Raw genomic sequence first — 21902 nt, 5'->3', positions numbered from 1 at the left:
CTCTCTCAGAGAGAGAGAGAGAGAGAGAGAGAGAGAGGAAGCAAAGAAAACCCGAAGATGCAAACCTGCCAAATAATTCTTATCTCACCTGTGCCACGGAATCCCGCGAGTCTCATTTTCCCCGGCAGGTATATCTCTCCCGGAATCATTCGCTCGCTTATGGGGTAAAGGTGCGCCACGATCCTCCTGCGGCCCATTATTGTACCTTACTCTTAATCTGGAATATGAGACACAGCAATCAACTCGCGGGACCCGGGTTATCTCGAGATAGCGTCAGGCCTTAAGATAATGAAAAAGAGGGATGTACTAATACTGATGTGGATGCTTCTTCCGAAGTTAAACACTTGTTTCATCCACTCGCTTGCTGGCTTTACTTGCTTTGCTCTCTCATGAAATATAGCTCACTACGCTCTTCACTTTTTCCTTGGATTTTGAAAAAGCATGCGCGCTTTGGCACTCTATCTGGTTATTGAGTTTGTATCCTTTAATGGGGGCTGTATTTTCTGTGGCTCGAAGTAATTGCATAATTTGTGTATTCATATTCTACGCCGTTTCTGAAATTTTTGAGTGCACAATTTTTTTGGTTAAATATGCTTAATTTATGGTAACAAACTCACGGAAATAAAAGTCTCGTTACGATTGAAGGTTATTTGAAGTGCAGCCATAGGATAGATAGACGAAGAACATAGAAATTTCGAAGATAATTTAAGAAATTATAATGAAATGTGGGAAAGGAAGGAAAGTGTAAAGATTTTGTAATTTTTGCTGTGAAGGTGGTCAATATTTTTTTTTCAATGATAGGGTTGTGAGGTACGGGAGAGAGAGAGAGAGAGAGAGAGAGAGAGAGAGAGAGAGAGAGAGAGAGAGAGAGAGAGAGAGAGAGAGAGAGAGAGAGAGAGAGTGAGTCTGGATGTCCCGTATCAAGTTGGAGAAAAGAAAGTAAGGGCCAAAATTAAATCAAAAGAAAGCGAATGTCTTTCTTAATTGTCGACTTCTTCAGAGTAATAACTGCAAACTTTCATTAGATTGACTAATTCTTGTATGTAATTCTTTCATCAAAACATTTTATTCGAGATCTGTTTCAAGAGAAATTTTTTTTTGTACTGTTATTCATAATTGATTCTTCAAAGCCCACTTCTCATTGGAAATAACGGGCGAGCTGTTGTCTTTGTTTATATCAGGTTGAAAAGAAACTCGACTAGTGTAAGGACGACCGGTCAGGTATAATGCAATAGAAAATTGCAAAAGGATTAAAGCTTTTCGATTATCCATTTGTGTTAAGAGATATTAAATATTCATCATTTACTTAAAAAGCGTTTTCGTCACATTAAGAGTAGAAAAACATACTTCAACTCCCACGGATACTTTCGTTGAGCAGCTACCCCATAGAAATAAGTTTGTTTTCTTCCATAAAGTTATATTGAATCATAAAGGAGAAAACCTGTTTTACTGTTTATGGCCTTGTTCTGGTCCTATTGATATTGCATAACATTTCCTGATAGTAACGCAAATGATAGAAAATATTGATCGAATAGTTTAGTTTCCAAAGAATTAGTATCTCTTCCTGTATTAACAACGTAATCAAATCCCTCTGTTACGTGGCATGTATCCTATTTTTCTTTTCCTGTGCCTCTTACCCTTTTCTCTCCAAGGAATTGCATACACCTTTGCAAACAAAGGCACGAGTTTTAAGTATGCAAGTAACAGCATACCAGGGAGCCCCACCACATGCCAGGTGGGAATTCTGACGTCGTGCTGTTGCGAAAACATTTTGATTTAAAAAGCAATATGAGTCGGGAAACAGGTCAACCGTGTAAAAATATATCGCCCAAAACAACAGCCATGAGATTTTGGAAAGAGGTTTATATAGCGCTACATTTGAATGGAAAATATACATTTATCGTAAAAAACAAAGCATTGCTATTCATGGCTTTTATAGAAAAAAGACGGAGAGGAAAAATATTAGTTATGTGGTCTAACAACAGGGCCGTCAATTAGTGATTTTTTTTTTCTTTTTTCAAAAATTTCTCTTGGGCTCTCTTCTCTAAGCGAGGAGAAGATTGCATCCAGTTTGTAAATAAATAAAACGTGTTATTACACGACTTAGTCAGTGGGATCAGTTGTCGATCGTATCAGAGGAGGTTTTGTTAGGTGTCTGTTTCATAAGCTTTATTTTTCTTAATCTGTAGTTTATCATGCTGAAGTTTTTTAGCCTTCGTTAGATTTCTTCTGTACCGTTTTAGTTTCCAAACCTGTGATTCCTCGTAGGTTTTTATTAGTTGTGTATGCTTAGCATATGTTTGTATGTATATATGTATATGTTCATGTATACACACACACACACATATATATATATATATATATATATATATATATATATATATATATATATATATACATATACATACACACATATACATACACACATATTCATCCAGGGAACCTCTTTCATAAACAAAAGAGGTAGTCTTTCGCCCTAGTCTCGCTTTCATGTATCGTTGGGAGAGACTTATATACACACACATACATAAAGTACTTACACACATACCTTCTCTCCCTCATCCTAACCCATCCTTACGGCATGACCATAACATCAGTCTCAGCTCTCCTTCCATATCAATGATCTACACCATTCTGATCCCTCTTTTTTTCTCTATTTTTATCTTCTCACTGGGAGAGATCCACAAGATCCACCTCAACATTCTTATATCTTTTCAATCCAGCATTTGTTCAACAATACTTCCTAATGATCATATTTCTAGACCATTCAGTATCATGGAATTAATCTTTATTTATTTTATTTGGTATTTTTTTGGCCAAACATCTTCAAACTGATTTTAGCCTACATTCAACTTCAGGTAGAAGTTAAATAAAAGGAACCAATGCCGAGAGAAATTTTAATCTGAATATCACCATTATCAGTTCTTTTAAGATAATTAAAATATTATTTATAAATATATACCCTAATTGTTTGCTGGACATTATAACTTTATTTTTATAACAGTTCATTCAAGGGGAAAAATACTGTGTTGCTTTTGAAAATTTATTGGAAAGTCACAGGGAACACCATTTTCAGAACTAATTGGACAGTCAGAGATGAGAGCAACACAATGACAATGAAACTAAAACTACCATAAGAACCGGATATGTTATATGTGGGATTCCCCGCCATCAAAACTACTTGGAGGCTGAGTTCAAGATTTATCTGGGAACCTGAAGGTATGTTTTTATTTTGCTACATCTTTATTTTTTCCATTTACAAACATATTCTCTCCTAAGCGAGCATCTGAGATCGTTGAATTTCTTCCATCTAGGATTCAGGGCTATGCAGTCCTCCAGGTAAAGATTGTTAGGTTCTCCGCTACCCCAAGGGATGTTTTTCATCCTCTCTCCTGAAAGCCACTTCCATGTACCCTCCGACTCGCGATCACTGCCACCGACGTAAATCTCTGCGTCCTCTATCAAGAAAAAATATAATTTAGTTTAGTATAGGAATTGGGTTAGCTAAACGTTATAGTGTTTATTATGGATGGAATGGTTCTCGCTTAGAATATCATTGAAAAGATATTAGTTAATCTTCTAGAGAAACCAAAGTGAAAAGTAACAGTACACCATGTCTGTCCCCTTGTCCACCCCTAACTCAGCCTATCTCGTATGTGAAACCATGTAGGGAGACCGGAAAAAATGGATAGGATGCGAGTGCAGTAGATTCTATCATAAGAAATGTGTTTATATAGTGACATGCATCACTGATAATGAACTAAGGCACCTAGATTGGATATGCCCACACTGCGTACTTGAAGCCAGACAAGCCATGTTATATATGTCAATATTGAAGGCAGAAGTGAATATAAGAGAAGAGGCCCTGAGCGAAAAAGACGCGAGAATTGCTGAATTGGAAAACAAAGTTGAGGGCTTTAGCGCACACGCAGCAAATTCCAATCAGACTACTGACCTCACTAAGAAAGTTGATAATCTTGCTATGAATATGGAATCAATTAAGGGAACACTTCAATCTTTGATGTACCAAATTCGGGAGAAAATGACATATGCTGACAAAGTTAAGGAAAAAAATTTGCTGGTAATTAAATCAACATATACAACAACTAAAATAACTGAAAGAAAAAACGAGGTCGAACTGGCACTTGAAAACACGAGGTCAACTTCAAATGGAAATGTTGTAAACTTTGAAAACAAAATGATCAGAGTAGAGGCAGCAAACAAATTTCAGACATTAGTTGCCGACACTGAAACAATAAAATCGGAAAATTGAAACCAAAAATAATGATATGCAATGTATACAGTGATGAAGATGAAGTAGTAAATACCTTAATTCAGAGAAATCAGTACCTGGACCAAATCCAAAATATAGAAGAGAAGATAAGTGTAGTCCTGAAGAAAAGTGCTTCTGGTAGAGCTACCCACTATGTGCTGAAATGTGATCCTGAAGTTCGGAGGGCTATTCTTGATAAAGAGGACAAAGTTTTGTTACGATGTGGGTACTTATAACATATGTGATAGGTACCACGTGATCACTTGCTACCACTGTCTGGGGTATGGACATCTTGAAAAAGATTGCAAGTTTAAGAACAATGATAAAGCCTGCGGGAAATGAAATGTTCAGGAAAACATACCACCGAGGAGTGTAGTTCGCAAATGTCAAAGTTTATTAACTGCACAAAGTTAAACAAACCAAGTGACCACATTGTAAATTCTAGAGACTGCAAAACTTATGACTTGGAATTGAAAAGACTTGCAGAAAATACTGATCTTGGATACTAAGGACGTCATAAACTGTGGCTATGTAAATATACAATCTGTACGTAATACAACTATTTAAATTCGAGAATTGATAAACGGTAAATATTGGGACATACTAGCATTATCTGAAATATGGTTGAATAACTTTGATAAGGCTAAGATCACTGAAATGACACCCTCCACACACACCTTCTTTCACATACTGAGAGAGGGTAGGTCTAGTGGGGGTGTTCGGACTCTTTATTCATAAAGGTTACTCAAATCTCAAAATGTTTAAAAAGAACTAGTGGAACAAGCTTTGAATGTATAGAAATAAACTTTACGCCAAAAAAAAAAAAATCCTCTGTAACAGACTACAAACTTCTGAGAACAAACACTAGAATCTTTTTTGAAGAATTCATTGCATTCATTGAGATGATTATCATGGAGAAAAATGAATTAGTTATTTGCGGAGAATTCAATTTTTGGATGGATGGCGCATCAAATCTTGAGGCTTTGGTATTTAGTGAGTTATTAGAATCTTATCGATTAGTGAATAATGTCGACTCTACAACTACTTTAACTGGGCATATGTTGGACCTTGTTTTGAGTGATGGAATGAATAACATTGTACTAGACATAAATGTTGAAGAGAAATGTACTATCTCCCCAGTGCACAAACTTATTACGTTTAGTCTACCTCTCAAGAAACATGCAGTAGTAAAGAAAATAAACTTTAGACATTGATAAAATTTTTCTCCTACCAAATTTATTGAAGAAATTACAAAGAAAATAAAAGATGCTATCAACATTCCCTGTGATCATGATAGCCAACGTTTGTTGGGAGCTATTTGTTTTAACTGTCTTACGACCCCTTATAATAAAGTGAGTAAAGGTGAATATGATAACATGTGCCCACCGATGGAAAAGACTATAAATGTTAAAGACCATTCTCCTGGGTTTCATTGAGAGACTTTAGTGAAAAAGAGGGAAAAAAGACGTAATGAAAGAACGTGGAATTGATTAAAAACTGAAATTACATGGATAGAATACAAAACTGCTATGTGTCAATACAACTACCTACTAAGAAGGAAAAAGAGTGAATACTATAAGAGAAAAATCCGCGAAGCAGCAACGGGGATAAATAAGTTATATCATCTCCTAAATGGTATAATGGGAAATGTAAACGAAAAGAAGCTACCTGATGGATACAGTGACCAGGAACTAGCAAATAATTTTCCAGTATTCTTTAAAAACAAAATTGAAAATATAATCAGGTCATTTATAAATATTCAACAACATCAGATTAATGATATACCTGACAGTCAAAATTAATGAGATTTAACAACATTACATAAGATTATCAAGAGAGCAAAGAAAACAAATTGTGTGATGGATCCTATGCCAATATCTGAAGTATATAATTGGAGAGAGAAACTTTTCTATTCTAGCCGAAATAGTAATGAGAATAGCCAATGCAGGCATTGAAGAATGTAAATTTCCCAAATCTGAGAAAATGGCTACAGTCACACCAGGTCTGAGAGCTCTGGGCTACCAGGATTCAAGCTCATATAGACATATTTCGAGTCTATCCTTTGTTTCAAAAGTGCTTGAATATGTAATTCTTGAACAACTTGTGAGTCACTTAGAAGTAATAAAAGCTTTGCCTGACAACCAATCTGATTTCAGAAAACTATACTCTACGGAGACAGCCATCTGCTCTGTTGTAAATGGTATGCTGGAAATGATGGATGAAAATAAATGTGGTATTTTAATATTACGCGATCTCAGTGTGGCCTTTGATACAGTTGTGCATGAACTGCTACTAAATGATCTACAGTGCATCGGTGTTGAAGATCAAGCTTTCGAATACCTAAAATATTACTTGGATGGTAGAAATTACTGAGTGCAAATTGGAAACACTTATTCATCATATGAACCTTTAAACAGAGGGGTACCCCAGGCGAGTGTACTTGGCCCAATCTTATTCTGCATCTATACTATTGGTCTATCGAAAATACTACAAAGGCATGGTGTGAAGCTCAAACTATTTGCGGATGACACACAATTTTACTTCTCCATAAATGATATAGATGACGTCGTTTTTTGTTGGTGATGGAAATAGATTTAAGAATGTTTGGCGTTGTCGTAATTCCCCAGTTCCTTATTATTATTATTATTATTATTATTATTATTATTATTATCCGTTCTAGGCGGTATTTCTTAGCAATCCATGTTTGCTAAAGGTTATGCTCATTTAAGTGGATGAGCAACTTGGTGGAGTAATGAGAGCTTTGGGTGTGGAGGAAATGTCTCCCTAAATCTCGATGAAGTTACTGGCAACAGGGTGACGGATGGGTTTAAGGCGATGCTAAGATTCTCCCGGTTTATAAATACTAAAGAAAGATTGAGCATAGGTAATTGGAATCTTAGAACCATGAATCAGTTTGGGAGGTTACAGCAAGTGGAAAGTTAATTTATGAAATATAGTTTGGATATCTTGGCCCTAAGTGAAACACGTTGTAAGGGAATTGGTAAGGAAACTTTAGACCAAGGTAATATATATATATATATATATATATATATATATATATATATATATATATATATATATATATATATATATATATATATATATATATTATTCAGGAAGATCTGATGGAGTTGGAAGAGAAAGAGTAGGAATGATAATGACACCAAGAGCAGAAAAGACATTAACCGATGGGAGAGCTGTAAATAGTAGATTGGCACTAGCAAAGTTCAAATCAAAGCAGTGCATCAAGAGTAATATAGTTTGCTATGCCCCAACAAATGATTCCCTTGAATAAGTTTAAGAAAGGAAAGATCAATATTAAGATCTGCAGTGTAATAGATGAGATCCCAGAGAGAGATAAGAAAATTGTGATTGGGACTTCAATGCTAAAGTTGGAAGGAGTAATCAAGGGATAGGGAATGTGATGGGTGTCGAGGGTCTTGGCGAAGCTGCAAATGAAAATGGAGCACATTTCATAAGTTTCTGTTCAGCTAACATTGGAGGTACTCTTTTTCAACACAAGAACATCCACAAGTATACATGGATTTCACCATGTGGCAATTGCAAAAATCAAATAGATCACATTGCCATTAATAAAGAGAGAAAGAGGACTGAGCAATGTAAGAAGCTATAGAGGTGCGCATATTGGTAGTGATCACCTGAAATTAAAACTGAAAGCACCCAACAGATAGAATATATAGGTTTGATACAACTAAACTTTTAGAAGAAGAGCACAGAGAGACATTTGCAATTGATTGTAGGAATCGACTTGCAGTCTTAGAGACTTTAGGAGATGAAGAGCAGACAATTAATGAAGAATGGTGTGATATTAAGAATATATATCAGTCAGTCGGTAGTGAAGTCTTGGAACACGCTGTGACAAGGAGAAAGCCATGGATATCAAATGATACTTGGGATACTATAAAAAGGAGACACAAAAACATAAATTTATTGTTGAAAGTTTTTGAGGAAGTAATGAAAATTACGAGGTAGAGCACGCTAAGTATTCAGTATTGATAGTGAGGTCAAAAGAAAAGCTAGGAATGACTGGTGAGAATATTTAGACAGTAAAACAGATGAAGCTGGCAAAGCTATGAATTCAGGAAGTGGCTATGGTGTAAGAATTGCTCATAGAATTATTAATGAAATCTCTATGGGGGCAAAGAAGAAGCAGCATATACCCATCAAAAAGAGAGATGAATCTGTTATAAAAACAGAAGATGAAGAAAGACAACGTTGGAACACTTTAGGGATGTTATGAATAGTAGATATTAAGGGAATAATTTGATTGATGTACCTGAAGCTGATGAAGATCTTGATGTGCCCATGAATGAATTCAAGCGTGTTTGAAGTTGAAGCTATATTCAAAACACTAAGGAGATGGAAAGCCCCTGGATACGATGGAATAACTGCCAAGATGATACTGGCCGAAAATGAAGTGACTCCCAGAGTACTTATAAGATTATCTTGTAGAATGTGACATGAAGAGGCCAAACCTAATGAATGGGAGTTAGGCGACTTGGTGAAAATGACAAAAAAAGGTGACTTGACTGACTGTAATAATTACAGAGGCATAACACTTATGTCAGTTATGAAAATATGTAGCATGCTTATTCTAAAGAGACTGGGGAGAAAGATTGATGAAAAGCTGAGAGATGAACAAGCAGAATTTAGAAAAGGTAGAAGTTGCACTGACCAAATTCTCATTTTGAGACATGTACAGCAATGCATAGAAGATAGAAATCCTTTTTTTGATGGCATTTGTGGACTATGAAAAAGCCTTTGATAGTTTGCACCATCCAATTTTATAGAGAGTCCTGCGTTATTACGGAATTCCTCTTAAATATGTAAGTTTGATTAAGTGTTCATCAGCATAGCAAGTGCAAAGTTAATGTTAATGGAGTCTCATGAAATGGATTTCCAGTGAACAGCAGAGTACTCCAGGAGAATATGTTGTCACCTATGTTGTTATCCTCCTCATGGATTTTGTAAGGCGTAGAACAGGCGGAGATGGTGGAGAAGGATTAGACTGGATTGGTGATAGGAATTTAGCAGACCTAGAGTATGCTGATGACGCTGTCCTTATTAGCAGAACTCCACAGGATTTGCAGTGCTTGATTACTAGAATGCATGAAATATCACACGAGGTTGGGCGGAAGATAAACAGAAGAAAGGCAGATATAATGAGAATGGAGGATGCAATGGAAGATGGAATATCATGGGAAGGATAAAGGATTAATGAGGTAGAATAATTCAAGTATTTAGGAACTATGTTCTCCAATACAGGGTGTTTGGAATTAGAGTTTAGTGAAAGATTGAAAAAAGCAAATCAAACAATGGCTAGGTTAAGTAAAATTTAGAAATCAAATCGCCTGAAATTACATTAAAAAATCAGACTATATATCAGTTTAGTGAGATCGGTGTTACTCTATGGACATGTGTCAGGATAAGACAATGAAACAATATCCAATAGATTTAGTAGGTTTGAGAACAAAGCCCTCAGAAGGATATTGGGAGTTAAATGGTAGGACAGGATTAGAAATGAAACTATAAGTGAAATTACTTAGAGTACCATATTTAGATGAGATCATGATGAGGGGTAGATGGAGATAATTTGGGCATGCTCTTTGCACTCCCCGAGAGAGATTAGTTCACCAAAAGCTCAGCTGGGTTCCACAAGGCACTAGAAGAGTTGGAAGACCCAGACCTACATGGCTGAGGACTATGAAGCGTGAAGTAGGAGATGATGAATGGAGAAGTATTGAATTAAACGCCCAAGATAGATACGACTGGTAATATCTAACCGAGGCCCATTGTGTCAATAGGCGGAGGAGGAGGAGATGTTGGTTATTATTACTACTACTACATGCTAAGCTGTAACCCATGTTAGAAAGGAAAATTTTTTGTATACAACCCTGAGGGTCTCAATAAGAAAAGCATCCAGTGCAAAAAAAGAAATGTAAACAACAAACCTCAAAAGAGGGGCTAAAAGTAATTAGTAAGACGAATAAGTGTTGAATAAATGAGTTACCCATCAACTATGGACCGAAACTTATATCAATATGCTCAGCATAAAAGCATTTCCCTCAACTTTGAACTTAAAATTTAAATGTTTAAAGGCCGCTTATGAATGGCATTGGCAAGGGACCGTGGCATTTCCCTAGCAAGCAGGACAATGCCCTAGAGCCTGATTTATGTATACATATGATAACGCTCAAGCCCCTTCTCCATTCAAGCTAGGACCAGGGAGGGCCAGGCAATGGCTGCTAATGACTCGGCAGGTAGACCTATGGGGTCCCCCCATCCTTAGTTTACAAGAATGGTGAGGTTTCAGTAACCAAATGAACTAGCGAATTTGAGCGGGAGTCGAACCCAGGTCTGGCGATCACCAGGCAAGGACGTTTCCAATAAGCCACCAATTGAAATTTTCAGATTGGGAGATCATTTTACACTTTGGTCAAAGATTGAATGAAACTTCTTGGGTACTATGTACATTTGAGTCTTACTAGAATAAATAAAATACTTAGAATTAACTGCATCCCAGAATGGTGAATGGTGTTATCTGGTAGGAGCTGAATGCGAAGGTGGTCAGTATTATTAAAACTTATAAAATTTGCACATTGAGGTAGTTAAAGAACGGAGTCAGAGATTCAGATGAAAGATCAGGAAATTAATATATCTCAAGTTTTTGTGTAACAATTTAAGGAGGGAGTCAGCTGCTGAAGACTGAACAGGAGAACACGTTAGGAAAAAATACGAATTTCAAGACTGGGAGGCAAACAAATATCTTGAATAGTTTTTGGACATGCCAATTTGTTATGCAACTAAGGAATAGACATGCCGGATATATTTCTCAAAAGGGAATTTACAGTCAAGAACCAGGAATTTTAAATGAGCGGCAATTATTTACATTGTCCTTGTAAGCCCAATTAACAGTCATTCTTTGAGTTTTGTTAGCGTTTAACTTCATCCCCCATAATTTACATTGTGCAGTTATTCTAGCTAAATTCATGTTGAAAAATTCTGCAACTTAGTCTAATCTCAGAAGATGGGAATAATGAAAAAATAATAGCATTTTCAGCTTGAGTGACAAGCTTGCCATTAAGGTAAATCACATATGTATGTATAACAAGTATAATCAGAAGCAAAAGGGACAAGAACACAGTCCTGTGATCATTATGATGCATATCAACAAATAATATTTGCTCTTTTATTAGTTAAAGATACAATAATAATAATAGAACATTATCCACTAACTCTTATTTTTAGTTTGAAAAGAAGGATGAATTGCACATGGAGCAAGCAATGTATATACTAATAGAGAAGGATATCCTACTTACATTTTCTTTCACACTAACCGTTATCGAACTCCACGCCAAAAAGTCGTTAAATGTAACTAGCTAATTTCAACTCCATTATTATTCCGTTGTTTTGTTATATATTTTTATGTCAATGCCAACCTTATTGATAAAAACTGTTGAGTCTACTCCGGAAATTGTCACCCTTATGTGACCCCTTGGTGGTCTATAAATACATGTGTAGACTAAATAAAATTTGCTTGTGAACTGTCCTTTTTCGCCCCGGTCACAAGGGCATCATGTCAGAAACATCACGTCTGGATACTTATCTCTGGCACTGTCATTCAGTTAAGTCTGCATGCCGATTTTAAGATTTCTCATGATTCTGATAATCCTTTGCATTCAGAACTTTCGAGACTTTACATATCATTACATAATACAAGTTATGCTGTTAATTCTAACAGTCTCGCCATTGTTTCCAAGGCTCAATAATAAACTATTCATGAAGCTTCGCTTCAACTGAGACCAAATTGTGGAATAATGTCCCCTATGAAATAATTGAATCAACAAAGCTTCAGAACCTCAAAATTGGTGCAAATACCTTTGCATTGAGAAGATTGACACAAGTCTCGTTTCCATAGTTTACATTATTATTCATCGCAATGTATTCTATTATTTTAGTTTACTACTTAATTCTCCATTTGTTCCAACACGAATACTTACCTCGAACTACTTTCTTAGGAGTTACCTGTAACCTCCTCTCTACCGACCAGAGTTTTGTGTAGTGTACCCCCCACCCCGTTTTCTAAGGAGGCCTACCCCCGGCATTAAGGAATGTGCCCCGAGGGTAGGCTTATCGTAGGTCGATGTCCGCCCGGGTCAACAGCTTCAGTAAGTTCTTTGGTCGCGACGTGTGCGTTCTGAGTGTCCCACGTGTTCCCCGCGTGGTAACTTGTGTTTCCTGTGTACTTTTCCCGGGTGTTCCTGTTTGTTCACCCTCCACCCGTGTGCTTACCCAGTGTATTCCTTGATTCCCTTCGTGCTTGTGTCTTGCTTGTGTGCATTATGGAGCAAATCCGCCGTTGTCCGGGGCCTAGGGCCGGTAAATCGTGTGGAGCGTTCCTCTCCAAGCCTGAAGTGGATCCTCACTCCCTTTGCTCCTCCTGTAGGGGAAGGGTTTGTTCGTCAGCAGATACGTGCCCCGAGTGTGTAGGCTGGAGTGATATCCAGTGGGTACGTTACGGTACTAAAAAAAGAAAATCGGCGAAATGTTCCCCCAGGAAAGCAAGCGTTACTTCGCCGCTACCATCACCCAGTGAGCGTTCCGACGGGGCCTCTGTTTCGCCGTCCCCTACACAGAGTAGGGGCCGAGGTAAGTCTGTCGTGGAGAAGGAACAAAGCGGCCTTCCCCAAGAGTCTAGTGAAAGTGCAGTGCCGGTTGCGGGCCCTTCTAGGGCTAGTGAAGAACCCAGTAGTGCGTCTGTAGAGTCGGCCCTTGTGCTCGGGGGGCACGTGTCCTCCGATGACCCCTTGTGGGGTAGTAACGCGGTGTCTGTGTCTTCGCCGCCCTCGTGGGCCTGTGCTTCAGGGTCTTCGGTAGGCGGGGACAACCAGAATAAGTTACGGTCTTCGGGTAATGATGCCTTCGGTTGGAAGCTTCCGAAGACACCAGGTAGGTCCCCGTTACGAATGGAAGAGGCCCTGGACCCCTGGCTCCCTAGCATGGAGCGCCTTGAATCGTTCCCGGCCCCCCTCACAGAAGTCCCCGAAGATTTCTTTCAGCCGTCGACCTCGGGCACTCAACGCGTGAAGAAGTCCCCCGTAGTCCCCGCTACCTCCCGACATACGATAAGTACAGTGTCGTCGGGTTTGTCGGAAGATTATTTCTCGTCGGGGGAAGAAGTCAGGAGAAAACACCGTCGTCGGAGAGAGCGGTCCAGGAGCAGGCGTTCCTGTTCTAGGTCGCGCTCCAGGTACAGTAGGAAGCACTCCCGCTCCCCAGGGCGTAAGTACAAGAGTAGTAGGTCTCCTGATGGCGACTGGGTCTTCGTACCCCGGGACTCAAGGTTGCCTTGTTCCCCGGACCGCCGGTCCATTGAGTTCTCGCCAAGGATGCCGTCCTCCAAACTCGACCTTGAACCGCAACCAAGCTCGCAGGAAGGACTCTACAGGAAGGCATAAGTCCTCGAAGCCTCCGATTCACCCCGCCCAGCGGGGGGAAACGCGCTTCTTTTCAGGCGGCCTGGCCGAACCAGCCCAGCTGGTGCGGCCTTCGGGTCGGAAGGAACGGTTCCCGCTGTCGGGTCAGCCCACGGGAACCGCGTCCTCGGCACCCAGAGCCCTTGGGCGGATGAGAGTTCCCGCTGAATCGGCGATGCCTGCGTTAACCCAGGCCCCTGGTGCGGACGTCCCCGCCGATGAAGTCCAGAACCTCGGTAGGACGGCACCCCTGGCTCCAAGAGCTAGACGTCCGGTCGGTGTGCCCGGTAACCCAGCTCCCCGGTCCCAAGCGGAGACCTCGGCTGACGGGAAGGAGGGTTCACCAACGGAGGACTCGGCCTTATCAGGAGGCACCACAAGATTGAGGAACCTACAGCTACGGACGAAGACTACTGGAGGTCAAGCCTGTTACGGATTATGCAGACCCCTACCCAACCTAAGACGTCTCTAGCGCTTCCTCTAGCCCGAGATCTGGTCCTAGGGCAGGAGTATGTGGACAAGGTGGTGGCTAGTAATGCCGAGGCCCCCAAAACCCAGAGTTCCTCAAAATTGCTCCAGGGCCTCAAAACTCAGGGCAAAGTATATGTGCCAGAGGGGTGTCGCCCAGGCCCCTGTAAAGTGGAATCATCCATTGACATCCTGAGTCAGGGCGTCTCAGAGGATAGAGCCTCTTCGGCCCCAGTCTGTTTCTCGCCAGCGGAGGCCTCCATGATGGAGGAAATGTCAAGGGATCTAGTGAACGTCTCCTCTTGGCTGGACTGGTGGGCTTCCACCTTAGTAGGAGTACAAGCCTCGTTCGACCCCGCGGACCCTGACCAGCAGAGCCTCCTGAGGGAACTTATTACCTCCGGGGGTAAAACCCTAAAATTTTTAACATACCAGTCGCTCGCCTTGACGGCTAACTGGGTACTCCGTAAGAGAGACACCGTACTGGCTAAGGTGTCCCGGAAGGTGCCAGACAGGGAAGCGCGGGCCATAAGGAGCTTACCCTTGTGGGGGGGAGTCCTTGTTTCCCCTGAAAGAACTAGAGACCATCATGGAGAAGGTCTCGAAGAAGAAGGAGTCTAACAACCCCAGGCCTACGCCTTCTAGGAGACCGCCCTACAAGAGGTCCGTCTCGGATAGTGCCGCGACGGCTCAAGCCTCTCCCAGCACGACGAGGAGAGAGGCTCCCTCTTCCTCCTGGTCCTCAACGCCTCAGCCCCCCCGTAGGGGAGCTCCAGCTTCCTCAAGCTCCTTCAGATCAGGTTACTCTGCCTCTAGGAGAGGCCGTTCAAGCCGCTCCTCCAGAAGGAGATAGAGTGGGAGGCCCCCTATCCCCGCCCAAGCCTCGGGTTGGGGGATGCCTCAGACTACATTGGCAAGCATGGAAGGCTCACGGAGCGGAGCCTTGGACAGTGTCCGTACTAAAGGAGGGCTACAGACTACCGTTCTTAGCAGAACCACCCCCTCTTATCCCGGCCAGCCGGGCGAAATGGCTAGCTCCCAGAGACCCGTTGAAGAAGACCGCCCTTCAAGAGGAGGTGTCCTCCATATTAGAGAAGGGCGCCATGGAAGAAGTCCTTCTCCCAGGCCCGGGTTTCTACAGTCGTCTGTTCCTAGTAGAAAAAGCGAGGGGGGGGGGGTGGAGACCGGTTATAGATCTGTCGGCTCTCAAGTTCATCAAGAAGAAGGACTTCAAAATGGACACTCCGAAGTCAGTCCTGCTGTCCTTGAGGGAGAAAGATTACATGATGACCATAGACCTCAAGGACGCCTACTTCCAAATTCCGGTCCACCCCTCGAGTCGAAAGTTTCTCCGGGTGAAATGGGGTTCCCAGATCCTGCAATTCAAGACCCTTTGCTTCGGATTGTCAACAGCGCCCCAGGTGTTCACGAGAGTCTTCACGACTGTCTCAGTGTGGGCTCACGAACGAGGCATTCGCCTCATCCGATACCTGGACGACTGGTTGCTTCTTTCCTCCTCGAAGGACCTCTTGGAGGAACAAGGGATGAAACTCCTCCAGTTTTGCAAGGATCTGGGCATCGTAATCAACCCGGAAAAATCAAACCTATCCCCATCCACCAGAATGAACTACTTGGGAATGACGTTAGATACCATTCTGGGAAAAGCCTTCCCTTCGGAGGACAGAATAAACAACCTCATGAGTATCATTCGGCCGTTCCTGGCGGGGCGCCCCAGGAGAGCGAAAGACTGGTAGAAACTGATAGGTCACCTGGTCTCATTGGAGAAAATAGTTCCCCAAGGGAGGGTAAGGCTCAGAGCCGTACAATGGAACCTGAAGAACCTTTGGTGCCAACTGGACTCACAACAAGTCCTAATCCCAGTTCTACCAAACACGAGACCCTCCCTGGAATGGTGGCATTGCCGGTCGAACTCACTCAAGGGGATGCCCTTCGCGAGCGACCCCCCTGAGTTACTACTGTTCACAGATGCCTCCAACCAAGGGTGGGGAGCCCATCTCCTCGACGAAACAGCACGAGGGATCTGGTTGGACGGGGAAAAGGAACTACACATCAATGTCCTGGAATTGAAGGCAGTCCAGAAGGCTTGCCTACACTTCGCAGATCTGCTAAAGGGAAACACCGTGGCGTTGATGTGCGACAACGCCACGATAGTAGCATACATAAAGAAGCAAGGAGGCTTGAAGTCGAAGGAATTGTGCGATCTCACCATAAAAATTCTAAATTGGGCAGAAGAGAACCAAGTGGCGTTGTTAGCGAGGTTCATTCCCGAGAAGAAAAACGTGCTGGCCGACGGTCTCAGCAGAGTGGGCCAAATAGTAGGGACAGAATGGTCCCTTCTTCCAGAAGTAGCCAAGCTCATCATCCACCGTTGGGGTTCCCCGGTGATGGACCTCTTTGCAACAAAACTCAACGCCCAACTCCCCGTATATTGTTCTCCTGTACCAGACCCGAAAGCAGCCTTAGAAGACGCCTTTCAGCACAAGTGGGACAATCTAGATGTGTACGCTTTTCCCCCTTTCACGTTGATAAGGCAAGTGCTCAACAGAGTAAGGACAGCCCGAAACCTAAAGATGACTTTGGTAGCGCCCTGGTGGCCGGAGAGAGAGTGGTTCGCGGACCTAAAAGACCTGGCGAGTCAACCACCGTGGCCTCTGCCCGACAGGTCAGACCTTCTGCATCAACCTCATTTTCTCAGGCTCCACGACAACCCACTCTCCCTACGTCTTCACGCCTGGAGACTATTGAGCGGCTCCTGAAGAAAGAAGGATATTCTTCATCCACTGCTAAGAGAATGTCGCTATACCTGAGAAAGTCGTCAGCCGCGGTCTACCAGGCTAAGTGGGCCTCCTTCACGAAGTGGTGCTCTGAGAAGCACATTAAGCCTCTTAAGGCCTCTGTCCCAGACATAGCAGATTTTCTGGTGTTTCTTAGAGACAAGGTGGGAATGTCAATCCCAGCCATAAAAGGAGTTCGGGCCGCCTTAGGCCAAGTCTTCCTCCTGAAGGGCATCGACCTGGGGGCCTCGAGGCACATAGCGATGCTTGTCAAGAGTTTCGAGCAGTCCTGCCCCCCACAGGCGAGTAGGGTGCCCCAGTGGGACTTAGCCAAGGTCCTGAAGATGTTGTGTGGCCCCCCCTTTGAACCTTTGAAAGATATCGTGGACAGAGATCTCACCCTCAAGGCCGTCTTCTTGCTGGCCTTGGCGTCCGCTAAGAGAGTGGGTGAGATCCATGGTCTGTCATATGACGTTTCTCATTCGAAGGGGTGGAAAGAAGTATCCTTCAAGTTCGTTCCTTCTTTTGTGGCTAAGACTCAGAACCCAGCAGTCTGGGATCCGAGGTTCGAAGGTTTTTCAATACCTGCCATCCCTAGGACGGGTAATTCAGAGGATTTGAAATTATGCCCTGTACGGACCATTAGAAAATACCTCGAAAGAACAGCTCATCTCCGCCCAGGCATCAAGAGCCTCTTCGTATCCACGGGTATTACTAAGAAGCAAGTGTCCAAGAACACCATTTCCTTCTGGTTGAGACAAGTTATTGCCAGAGCCTACAAGGAAGAAGGCATAGCAGTGCCAGGCACCTCATGACATCAGGGTCCTGAGCACCTCCTTAGCCTTTGAGAAAAACATGGCAGTAGATCAGATCCTGCGAGCAGGTACTTGGTCGAACCAGTCAACCTTTACTGCCCATTACCTCAAGGACTACTCGAGGAAGTCCTTAGATGGGTTCTCCATTGGAACAGTCATCTCCGCCCTCCAAGCGGTGTAACGGTAAAAGCCCCAGGCTCAATCACGGCTAGCAACCGGGAGACACAGGTGCGGTTTCCTTCCATCCTACCCAGTTGCTTCCTAGCCTCATCGGGGAGTACCAACTTATACCATTGGATAACACATTCTTCACGACTACGCTACTGGAAGCAACATCAGAAGAAGTTTTTTCAAAGGGTGAGTACTTAGACACTAACGTGAACTCTTTGTGTAGTTACCCTCTCATCCGTTTTCTAGTAGGTACCGTTATCCCTGGGCCTCTTGGCCTCCGCTTTCCGGGTCAGGGGGTCAGAATAGCACTCCCGCCTCCTAAAGTGTAAGTCTACTAAGAAAGTAGTTCGAGGTAAGTATTCGTGTTGGAACAAATCAAAAATTTCAAGTAATTTTCATTTTTCTTAACATACTTACCGAGAACTACTTTCGGGTAATGGCCCTCCCTTCCTTCCCCGAGTGCCTCTCTTCCCTTGCAAGCATTGTGCTAATCCAATAGAACTTACTGAAGCTGTTGACCCGGGCGGACATCGACCTACGATAAGCCTACCCTCGGGGCACATTCCTTAATGCCGGGGGTAGGCCTCCTTAGAAAACGGGGTGGGGGGTACACTACACAAAACTCTGGTCGGTAGAGAGGAGGTTACAGGTAACTCCTAAGAAAGTAGTTCTCGGTAAGTATGTTAGGAAAAATAAAAATTACTTAAAATTTTTGATATCTGTTCCATACTGGACTGCTTTCCTGTTGGGGTCCTTCGGCTTATAGCATTTTGATTTTACAACTAGCTTGGTCAGTAATGGTAATATTATTGATATGAATTTCATAACCAAAACCTATGGATTCATGTACAGTATTGGAAATTGTAAGCAGAGTATCACAATCGCCAAAGCCACAGCAAAAGTCAAACTGCAAACTTGATAATTGATGGTTACTCTCTGCAAATGCATTTTGGCTTTCTGCTGTTGGACATTCAGATAAGTTAGATAATATGGGAGTTATAGAATTCAAGGTATGGTATATATAGAAATTAGGTAGGGCTAGATATTTTTCTTGATTTGAAACTAGCATTGGACATGCTGCAACCGGAAACTCGACAAGGGGTGAGCTAGTAATTGGTTCAAGTTTTGTACTGCTACTGCATATAGTGATTGTTGTGAGTTTGTTTATAATGCTTTTCGAAGGTATTACCATTACCTTTCATCTTACGCTGTCAACGCCTGGCATTTATAATAAAGAAGTAATTGCTCTTTAGGGAACAAGAAATTAAAGACACCATTACAATGAAAATTAGATTTAAGCTATCTATTCTGGCATTTTAGAAGGATCATTGTCTCTAACTAGGATTTAGTATGTTAGGTATTTTCACACATTGGTAATTCAAGTCATATTTATGGTTTATGGTATTTATTATTATGACTATCCTAACCATCTAGATTCATTTTTTATGATGGATTATTTACATATGGATACTGAATCAATTCTTCCAGATACATGTGTTTTCTGGATATCAATTGATACTTCAGGTAATCATTTAATTTTCCTAAGAGATATTCATTTAATCTCTCAGTTGTAAAGATACGCAATTCTTTATGTCCCAAGTCCGGGTAAATGGGTAGGGATGGCGGCAGGAAAGGCATCCGGCCATGAAAAATTATCCAAAACAAATATGGTCATTGAATATAATCAGAATGAAATTAATGTGAGGGTTTGACAACCGCAACATTAATGTGCTTTCACATATAAAGTTGTATTCTATGTTGTAGATACCATTTGAGGTGATCATGACAGTCTTATTTGCAAGAGGTTAATTTAAATCCACTGATTCTGAGACTGCTAAATCTGTTTTATAATCTTTTCAGGTGTTTGTTCGCATGCAATATTTTTTTGCACTTCATTCAATAAGAATATTTTGTGTGTAATAGTCGTATAAGGTCGTAACATCCCCTAGAAGCTACCCGTATGCATTGAAGTAGTGGCATACTACTCGGTACTCTTTAGCCTTGGCAAACTGCAAGAGCAATCAGAGATTTCAAACCTCCGCCAATGAATATTGCCAACAGTTTACTCAGGTCAACGGACGAAACCCTTCTTTTTTTCATATGCTGACCGTGGATGAATCTATTGTTACATTCAACCAAAGTTTACGGATCCTGATCATCTCCAAAATTTAATAGGATCATCCATGACCTAAGATCTGTGGTAAAAATTTCGTCAAAATCCGTCGAGTAGTTTTGACTTAATCCTATTCACAGACAGACAAATAAGTAATTAACCGAATCGATTTATAACCTCCTTGGCGGAGGTAATAAATGTAGATTAAGATTCCTTGAAATTGCTTGGTATCTTCTGTCACTACAGTTCAATGTATTGGATGAAAGAAGTGAAGAGTATAGCACTGATTTAGGAGGATCATTAATGTTCCCCGCCATTGCTAGGGCCTCTTCACCCTGACTGTTCATCTGATTTTATCATATCAAATAGAAAAGGTTGATGGAAACTAGGATTTGAGAGATAACTCTAAGTAGTATTTCAGCTTTTATATTTGATAAGTTTATCTTCCCGCCTATCCCATTAAGATTTTCTTAGCTGTTCAGGAGAGACTTTTATCCTAGCTAAAGCAGTAAGGCAAGATCAAGATAAATAAATGCTGCAGTAAATATTTCTTTTGGGGAGGAGGATTTATCTACGAGGTACCATCTAGAAAATGCTCCCTCGTCAAATTTCAAGATCTTACCTCAACAGACACCATCATTGATTATGTAAAAGACCATCTTCAGAACGTCCAAAATTTTATATTGTTGATGTTTGATTGTTTTAAAAATAATTCAGACCATTGGATGCTTGTAATGAAATATTTTAAATCTGAAAATTGGGCCATTGAGCACATAATTAGCCACCTAATTATATTAAGATGATTGATACTTTTTCTGCACTGATCAACCATTCCGATATTGTCTTTGGTCAATTAAGCTTTTAAATGTCTCTTGACTTCATGCATTTGCTATATAGTACATTTATTTCCTTATCTCTGTTTTAAACTAATCCATTATAGTATAAGGATTCGTGCAGCGGGTCATGGGAGTCTTTTATTTTTATTTTCTTACTTCTTTCAAACAAGCCTAACGTTTTATTTTGATATATTTTTAGGGAAGAGGAAAGGTGGTTATTAATTATAATAATGCTTAGGCTAAAAACTAACCTTTGAATATTACTTTTGTTATAGTAACTGCAACTAGAAAATCACACATTTGGCCATTCCTTTGAGTCCGTAAGTTCAAGCTCTTTTTAATTGAAAGCAGTTGAATCGTATTATTTACTTAATTGCAGCAAGGAATGACACTGATGATTCATCTCGGATATGGTAGAAATAAAAAAAACTTATTGTAATCGTATAAAGGACTTATTATGTACTATGGCAGCAATACAATTTGTTTTTACAAATTAGATTTGGGGGTTTCGACCACGTGATCCACAAGACACGTAAGTAACCTAACGGCACGTTGATAGGAGTGGAAGGTTCTCTTGCCTTCATTAAAGTAAATTGAACTGACGAGTAGACATAAAAGTTAGTTGAAAATGATAATGAGATGTTTGATTTGGCTAATGTATAGAATCATGTCAGTAAATGCCTCGTAGGGGCTTAGTGTTGTCAATGCTCCCCACGCTGTACCAATTGTAAGCATAACGGGGGGGGGGGGGGATATTTGCACCGTTTCTTTGGTCCTTAGCTACACTCGCTTTATAAGCTTCTATTTTACAACCCTTTTCGGTATCTGGCCAACGTCTTTTAACTTTTAGTTCAGAGTAACTCCAGCCCCCTTCCTAGTTTTCTTTTGGGGCCTGAATGGCACCTAGCTATATAGCACAAATTCATCAGTCTAA

At 41.2% G+C, this 21902-nt stretch overlaps 1 protein-coding gene across 1 annotated transcript in view; it reads right to left on the bottom strand.

The window, feature by feature from the left end:
- Positions 1 to 3029: 3029 nt before the first annotated feature.
- The window catches only part of LOC137654510 (ladderlectin-like), a 42684-nt gene continuing 23811 nt past the window's right edge, over positions 3030 to 21902 (bottom strand). The window contains exon 5 of the mRNA XM_068388196.1: positions 3030 to 3458. Within this exon, the coding sequence (XP_068244297.1) occupies positions 3244 to 3458 (215 nt within the window). The 3' untranslated portion in view covers positions 3030 to 3243. The remainder of the gene's footprint in view (positions 3459 to 21902) is intronic.

Source organism: Palaemon carinicauda, chromosome 15 (assembly GCF_036898095.1).
Source record: "Palaemon carinicauda isolate YSFRI2023 chromosome 15, ASM3689809v2, whole genome shotgun sequence".
Taxonomy (NCBI): Eukaryota; Metazoa; Arthropoda; class Malacostraca; order Decapoda; family Palaemonidae; genus Palaemon; species Palaemon carinicauda.
The sequence above is the reverse complement of the archived record's forward strand: the minus strand, read 5'-3'. Positions and strand labels throughout refer to the sequence as shown.